Genomic DNA, 8671 nt, shown 5'->3' on the forward strand with positions numbered 1-8671 from the left:
TGGTACTCTTGTATTATTTATTTATTTTATAAATCTGCAGTGATCCAAAGTTGTATGACAAATGTCTGGACTAGTTTGAATACAACTTCATACCATTGAATTAGATGGAACGATGAGCTGTATGAGCAATATCGCGACATTCATATAGTTAAGTGCATAAAAATTCAGCGGTTTTGTTGATTTAGTCATGTCGTGCGAATGGAAGAAAGTGCTCCGGTTAGAAAAGGGTTTAATTCGGTATCCGTAGGTGAAAACGTAGTAGAGGATGTCTACATCTTCGACGGAAGTGTCAGGGGACCATTGATTTTGGAGCGCTCGGTACTACCAACTGGCGACAGTAAGTCACTGTACGGCTTGGCTTGCGGAGGATTCTCGACGCGATCAGGGACGACTCACGTCTATAATGGCCAACTAAGTAAATAAGTAGGTATGCGTATATATAAGTGATATAGCGTATAGATATAAGTGGGTAAAATATTAAACTGAAAATTGTGGTTCTTTGTTATTTTAAGTGGTTTTAACTTTTAATTATTAAAAATTAATAGTTATGACACCGATATCATCTCTTCAAAAATCAACATCCCCAACTACTTTTCTAAACACAAAAAAATTGAATTTTTTGTTAATTATTTTAGTTTAACCCATCATTTCCGTGTAATTTGTTGAAATTGATATCAAAGCAGTTTTTACACTAAATAAATATTCCTCGACTAACATTCCATTAATCCACTTACGCGTCATTACGTATTTACGTTTGTCGTTATCTAGAAAAAAATAAATTTATAAAAAATGTATCTACAGTCAATTAATTGTGTTTTATTTGTACTATATTTTATTTTATGTTTTTAATAGTTTTTATATTTAATGCAGTAAAAAATGGATATTTAAATAACTCAATTAAAAAAATGTTACTTAGCGTTTTATTAACGGTTGGCGATTGTGGCGCGATTGGCGGGATTGGTGCGATTGGCGGGATTGACGGGATTGGCGCGATTGCATACGCCAAATAATCGCGGAGTGCATGCAAAAACTAAACCTGATATTAGTGGAGAGCTGGCATAAATCAGCGGATTTTAATGAATTAATGGCAAGGCAAGTGCAGTTTGCATAATTGAAAATGTAAACAAAATTTCAAAAATGAAACAAATTTCGCACGGAACATATTTTTTCGCATGGCAATTTTTTCCAAATGTTGAAGCAAAAATATGTTTTCGACTGACATTAATTGTTTTACGCAATTTCATTCTCAATTAACTTCACTACTAGCAGTCAATATAGTTTAATATATATAGACGCCGATTCCAATCGCGATAACTACAATGCAGCCATATTTTGTCTGTCCGCAGTTTAATTAAAATATAAAAATTAAAAATGCAACGCGGGTAAGGCGCTGGTGAAGCCGTAAGTGCCTTCATCGCTGGGAAGTATTTATTTATAGCAATTTGCTATATATTATATATATATTTTTGTGGTATTAATTTTGCACTTATTTTGGTATTACCAGTAATTGCAAATTGTAGATGGACTGTAATTAATTATATCTTGATTTCAATCTGTAAATGTTGGATATTTCAATTTGTATTAAAAATCTTAATAAAATTTTGATTGCTTAATAAAATCCACAACTGGTTAATAATGAAATAATATTGCAAAATCAATGATTAACAACACTGATATGAATGGATGAAACAATAAACACATATGCGAACATTTTTTAATTATAATTACGTTGTAAAGTATTTCATTTTAATTATAATGTAACTATTTTATGGTCAATAAAGTCATCATTTACAATATGAATAGGTATACCTTAAAGAAGGTGTTCTTAAATATACTCATAGCCAATTTCACAGTAGTAGATCAGATCTCAATACTAACTGAAGTCATACTTAAGTTTCCAATTTTGCTGATTTAATTCATACTTCATCCAATTTTTAGATTTATGAAAGGATTATGATATCGATTCTGAACGTACTAAGTAGAAATAAAATTTATTTACTCTGAGCTTCAAATTTGGTAGAGTACGAGTTTAATCATTGGTACTTGCAGTCTCAAAAAAATATAATTATGTATAATAAATAACTCCAAGCAAATTATTAATGGGTATTTGTCAAAAACAGTTGCATGATTAGCCAAAAACTTAATTAATAACAATTAAAAAAATTTTGTTGTTACAATTCACTACTGTTCGCAACCTATCTATTAGAGATGAAATTAAAATTCTCGCAAAATTTATGAAAGGATTGTGTAGATTGAAGTACCATTTAAACAAAATTGAACTATAAGAGTTTGTTCTGTTAAATGGAAATTAAAATAACTGAACCCCTTTTTTTTTGCAAATGGCTCAGACTAAGCAGCAAAAGCCTATGAAGCCATGACTTACGAAGTAAGAAAGTATTTCCTTTATAATTTAAGAACCATGATCTGTACGTAAAGGTCAAGCATAAGCTAACAGCTCTGTCATTTAAAACAGTGAAATGTGAAATAAACGGTTTTAGACAGAATACTATAACTTTAGATAAATTCTCAAAAAAATTGGTTCATTAAACTACTAAAAACTACTTAGATTGGGTACGTTAGATTGTACTTGCGATCAAAAGGAATCCACTTTAGCTTATTGTGTTATAGTATATGAGAAAAACTCAAAGATTTAAAACAACCTTGAAACTTTGACAAAGCTTAAAGGGCTATTTAATTGAGAGCCTTGTAGTTGAACAATATATTGAAAGAAAGGGGCACCTAGAATAGCAAGGCATCGTTAGAAAAGAAAGAAAGCTGATGAGAGGCACTTTCATTGTTCTCTCCACAACTGGGACTGCTTAAATAGATAGCAGTGTTTCGAGTATGTGATTAGTACAAAAAAAAAACATACACGCAATCAAATATTAAACCGTATAGCATAACTAAAACATTTTCCAAAACCTCGCGAAATAAGAACTAGCGAAAAAATATTTTAAATAAAACATTATCTAAGAATTCGAAACACAAATGCGAGTGAAATAAAAATATTGCGAGACTTCTACTAAACAATGGTACTCAAATACGATGTTTTTATTCGAAATGGTCTTTTAACTGCTTTAACTCAAATAAATGACAAAACAGAAAGTGTATATAACAAATAAAATATCGAACAATAATAAGTCTCATAACACAAACAGCGCTGTTATCTGTTCAGGTAGCATTGCAGGAGATACCACATGGTAGGCCAATCCTAGCTCCATGCCGTGCTATGCCCCTGTAAAGACAGATATTAATCTAAATACCTCTGATTTACTTCTTCGACACCTTTTTCAAAGAGCTAACATCAATGAGGTCGACTATAAACGCGAACTTATAGCCCTCTACATAGATGCAGTATTCTCTTCGACACCACGGCTGTCCTCTTACAAGGTTCTCAAAAAGCCTCCGCACAACATTTTCTAGAGAGACCGACGTGTAGCATGAACTGTTCAATCTCAATTAAGATCAGATTATGATCATGTGCTAAACAGTTAGTTGTCAATTAAAAATATGTCAATTCATAATATGTGCCCAAACTGCAGCTTAACCCCCCACAACTTCGTTCATCTGTTATCCTGCCAAATCGCACACACAAACCGCTGTCCAATCTGTTACCTCATTGAAGTGGCTAAGTTTTTCGTCTTTATCCTGGTTTAATTTAGGCTCCAACCATCTCCAATTCACACTCATTCCCTGAAAACTTGCCTCTCCATCATTACTGAATCATTTTCGTTTTTATCCATTTTTTTCGCCATTTTAAAGGAGCTTTATGGTATATCTGAATTAATGTTTGTTTCAATCATAATTAAATTATATAAATTTTTAAGTATTATATATGTATATAAATATCTGTTAAATAGTCTAACAAAAGGCTTAAAACTCTGCTCTTTAAAAAATTCTGTTCGTTAGTCCAATATATTGTCAGAAATTTTTTATCTGCAATCACTCTCAGTCATCACTTTTAGACTTCATTCAAAAGGGCAGTCAATGGCAGAGCTATTGTTGAATACAAAAACTTTTAAAAATAATTAAAAGGTCTTCCAATGATTAATTAATCACTATATTTTAATTAAAATTAATTTTCTTGCTATTCTACAAATATATATAAAATAATACAAATCACCAGTTAATGTATAAATATTATAAGAATAACAACCCAGTCGTGATAAAATAATAGACTGCACTTCAAATGCCTCTTAAAAATGTTCAAATAATTCTGAATATTTCTGGCTCATTTCCGGCGCAATTGCTTATCTTCTTTATCTTCATTACACTACAGATTTGATTTGGCATAGATTGTGAAGTCAACAATTTCTGCGGTTTTCTCCGGTATTTCGCGATGCGTGGAATATAATTCCTGCCAGACTTTCAACTTGGGCATTTCAGGCAAATCTATAAATTTCAATTCATCGCTAATATTCAAGCATTTCAGCGTTTTATCGCCGCTGCGTAGTGGACGCCATTTAATGCCTTTCATTCCATTAATTTTTCCGGTATTTGGATTTCCCGTCTCGGCAAAAGTTGTCCACAAGCCAATCATGCGTTCAATGTTGCGATACTCGCGACTGTTACGTTCCATTGGCCTGCCGAGCACACTGTGAAAGAGATAGGCCAACTCATCTGCATGTGCCACTCCACGCACACCACGTCCTTGCCACATATAGCGAAACGGATAAATGAGTTTTTCCGAGTCGAAATCATAGCGATACAAATAAGTAGGCGCTTTTTTCGCATGTTGTAGGCGCAAATTGATAGTCTTTTGCAACGGATGCCAAAAGTACAAGTGACCCATCACCTGTGATAATAAAAAATTCACACTTGATATTAAACTGACTGTTTGACTTTAAGCGCAGTGCCTAACGTTTAACTTACATCGTAAAACACCTCCAGGCTTGCGGTGTTGCCTTCGATGTATGCGGCGCGCAATTTCGAGGCTTTTTCCAACGCTTCAGGGCTATCACGTTGTGTGAACGTACCTGGCGGGAGCAAAGATGTGAAATTCTTCAATATTTGCTCTACGAATTCTGGCATGCCTGTTAAAACTGAAATCGAGTAAAATAAAATTTGTTATTACGTGTATGGTCGCACTTTAAAGGGTTTTGCGTACTTGGCTTAAATAAGAGTCCTTCACTTGAAGTGGAACCAAGCAAAAGTGGCACGGAATTGGACCAAGTTTGTGCGAATAACTCTTCAGTTGGCTTTAGAAGTACAGTATGCTGCGTCATATATGGCTCCACGCATGGGCCGAATGCTAACATTTCCATGCTATTCATATCTTCTGGAGTTAGGCAGTACTGTTGTGCATTTGTTATTTCTTCAGCGGTACACTGTAACAAATATTTTAAAATTTTTGGCTCATTAAAATCTCCAGTGTAGCCCGCAGCTTTGGCTAAGGCAAATGCACGTTTGCCCGTATTTCCAATACCCCAACTAACTGTTGCAACACCAGATTGAGCTATGGCACGATGAAAGAGACCTCTTGTTTGTTCGGTTAACATAAGTAAAGCAACTGAGCAGCCACCAGCGCTTTCACCAAATATTGTTATGCAGTCAGGATTGCCACCAAAGCTCGAACAATTTCGTTTAATCCATTTCAGTGCCAAAATTTGATCCTTCAAACCAGCATTGCCAGGTATGTGTAAGTTTGGATCTGTTAAACTCAAGAAACCTGTGAAATAAGGAATTGTTAACATATATATATGCAGAAAATATTTGAGATATTTGGGAAGTAGTGAGAGAAAAAAGAAGGGAAGGAAGTAGGGAAGGAAGAAGGAGAGAAGAAAGGAGGGATGAAAGGAAGTAATTAGGGAAAAGCAAGGAAACAAGAAAGAAAGATTTAAAGGAAATAAGAAAAGAAGGAAAGAATAAAGAAAGAAACTAGAAAGGGCAAATAGAATGAAGAAAAGAAGAAAGAAGGAGAAATGGGAAGGAAAAGAATGAATGAAAGCCCAAAGAAAGAAAAAAAAAGGAATGAAGAAGCGAAGGAATTCTAACCGTAAAGGAGTTAGTCAAAAGCCTTACAAACAAATCTAATCTAATCACCAAAAAATCCAAATATTTTTTAAAACACTAAGAAAGGACGGAAGAAAGGAGAAAAGAAAGAAGGAAGGAAGAACAAGAAAGGAAAGTATAAAAAAAAGAAAGGAGGGAAAGGAGGAAGAAAGAAGGAAGGAAGTAGAAAAAAAAGAAAAAAAAGAAAGAAGCAATGAAGAAGGAAAATAATTGTGACCATTAATTGGCCAGTAAATAATTTGAAAATGTCAATTAACGTCAAAAGTTTTATAGCTAAAGTTAATATAATCTGCATTATAAGAACAACTCTCTTACCTAAAGCACCCAAACGATATTGAACCGTTACTAGCACGACATCTTTTTTCATAAAATAATCAGGTGCATACCAATCACGTGAGGCTTCACCCAATCTAAAGCCTCCACCGTATATCCAAACCATAACTGGACGTGGTTTACTTGGTTTAATCTATAAAAAATAGAATTGCAAAAAATTGATATGTTGTATTTTATTTTACATAAATTATAAAAAAATTTATTTTGTCTATCCATAGTAGAAAGACGTGACAATCGTGCTTTACATGCTGTACAAGTTTTTTGTGGCATTGATTGCAATTCTTACTTACGTGAAACCAGTAAAAATAACTTACATTATTTGTGTAGACATTCAAAAATAGACAATCCTCCGCACCCACAACACTTCTGTCAATCACCGAATGCTGAAATGGTGACTCTCCAAAGTGCGTACAATCACGTACATGTTTCCACGCCACAACTGGTTTCGGTGCACGGAATCTTAATTCACCCACTGGTGGTTGGGCATAGGGAATTTTTTCGAAGCTACAGTAGACATCATTGTAAATTGTACGTCTTTTGGCACCTTTTATCTTGCCACTTTGAGTATTGACCGTGACAGTCTCATCCAATTTTAAACGCATCTGCTGCAAATTGTGCTCCAGAAACCTGAAAAAATAGTGTCAACAGGTTAAAATCGTGAAAACTGAAAATCAACAAGTTTCTATAATAAAAATTAATAAATTATTTATTTTAGTTTAGTAGGAATATTGATAACTGATCTGATATTGATATCAATCGAAAATATAAAAATAGACAAATAGTAAATACAATACTAGTAAATATAGTAAAAATAGTCAATAAAAAAATTTCTTTTTGATAAAAAGTAATTTTCAACCACTATAGTATCCATTAAAGTAATAAAGAATATTAAACTTAAAATTAAGAACATTAGCGATTAATTTCTGATTTATTAAAGACTGATATCATATTATTGTATACATATCTTCATATTATTTGATATTTTTACAATCTATTATTTTAAGTTTTCATAGGAGTTAATAGGACTTCTAACGTTCTGTCATTTTAAAGGACCTCTTTGAGGTCGCACGACTGTAGATTTTCCGGTCAAAGTTGTTCAGATTAAGCGGTGGTCTTCCATTCCTTGCGTATATTTGTATATTTTTTTATCAATTTACTTTACTTAAAGTTATTTTAATACCGATTTTTTTTTTAAATTTCGTCGTTACACCTTAAGTCCCATAATACTGCATTATATATAATGAATAGTGCTACATAGAGCCACATGTGCAGTCGCTATTGCTATGATTTCTGACCTTTCTCCAGGTATCCTACTTTTTGTGTGGATTTGTGTATTTACACACATCTATTCTAGAGTTTGGATGTGAGGGCCCTAGAAGATGAAAACTTTCTATAGATATTAAATTTTATTACGTGTCTATGTATATTATTAGCCGTATATTACTGCCTCTTCCACCCTACGTGTAATTTGAAATTTTAACCAACTTTCTTTTCGAAGTAGACACTCTTAATGCTTTATTATTATGATATGTTGCACTTTTTTAAAGATAGGATGCAGGAAATATTTTCCCTAAAACCTTGTTGCCATAACCTTAGCTAATTCTTTTTGTCGACATTTTTAGTACAGTTATTCCAAGAGTTATTCCTCTGTAACTATCATTTATTATTCTGTCTATTTTTTAGGTATGGCTTTCGTTGTTCTCAATTTTTTACTGCTTGTTTTCTGATTTCATTCCCTATTACTTTTTACCAATTTTTTTTTTATTGGCAAAAAAGTTATTGCTACTAATTAAGTAAACTAGTTAAAATCGATTTTTTTAAATCTTTAAATCCACTCATAATAATCTTGCTTTGTTTTGATTTCTGCTTTCCATAATAAGCCAAGTCGGCAGTATTTTAGATTTTTTGCAATGGATTTGTAGGCTTTAAGGTAGTTGACAACGTTGTGATATGTTGACCATATTCTGGAAACTCTTATATGCTCGACACCAATAAGTACGCCACCTGGTATGTCATTAACATAAAGTTCAAAAATTTAGGTTTCAAACGCAATCCTATTTGACACTACTATTAGAACCCCAACTAGGTAGATAATTTTTTTCCACCCACAGTAACTGTTTTGTATCTGATGTGAAAATATTAAATCAAATTTAACAGTTTAGTTGGCGGGCCAATATTGATTAGTTTCAGAAAGAAATTAAGTTTATTAGTGAGGTCAAAATCCTCTTAAAACCTACAAACAATCCTTATATTTTTTGCTTGCTTGTTGGTTTTAAATTGCTTTTCTTAACTGTAAAAAAAATTATCTGATATAAAGTGTGGGTGC

At 32.9% G+C, this 8671-nt stretch overlaps 1 protein-coding gene across 1 annotated transcript; it reads right to left on the reverse strand.

Annotated features, from left to right (window-relative positions):
• Window positions 1-4092: 4092 nt before the first annotated feature.
• Window positions 4093-6968, reverse strand: LOC119672334 (esterase B1-like). Its single transcript, XM_038083352.1, has 5 exons — window positions 6660-6968; window positions 6328-6478; window positions 5108-5668; window positions 4873-5042; window positions 4093-4795 (listed from the first exon to the last, which is right to left on the reverse strand). Exons 1-5 carry the CDS (start codon window positions 6945-6947, stop codon window positions 4274-4276), a joined length of 1692 nt encoding a protein of 563 aa, XP_037939280.1. The 5' UTR covers window positions 6948-6968; the 3' UTR covers window positions 4093-4273.
• Window positions 6969-8671: the final 1703 nt, after the last annotated feature.

This window comes from Teleopsis dalmanni, chromosome 1 (assembly GCF_002237135.1).
Source record: "Teleopsis dalmanni isolate 2A chromosome 1, ASM223713v2, whole genome shotgun sequence".
Lineage (NCBI taxonomy): Eukaryota > Metazoa > Arthropoda > Insecta > Diptera > Diopsidae > Teleopsis > Teleopsis dalmanni.

Bases quoted from the DNA above. Each gene is read 5' to 3' on its own strand.
- LOC119672334 (XM_038083352.1), bottom strand. From the start codon at position 6,947: ATGCGTTTAAAATTGGATGAGACTGTCACGGTCAATACTCAAAGTGGC. The intron at 5,669-6,327 runs GTAAGAGAGTTG...CTTATTTCACAG, and splicing joins ATATCGTTTGGGTGCTTTAG to GTTTCTTGAGTTTAACAGAT. The intron at 4,796-4,872 runs GTAAGTTAAACG...TTATTATCACAG, and splicing joins GCCTGGAGGTGTTTTACGAT to GTGATGGGTCACTTGTACTT.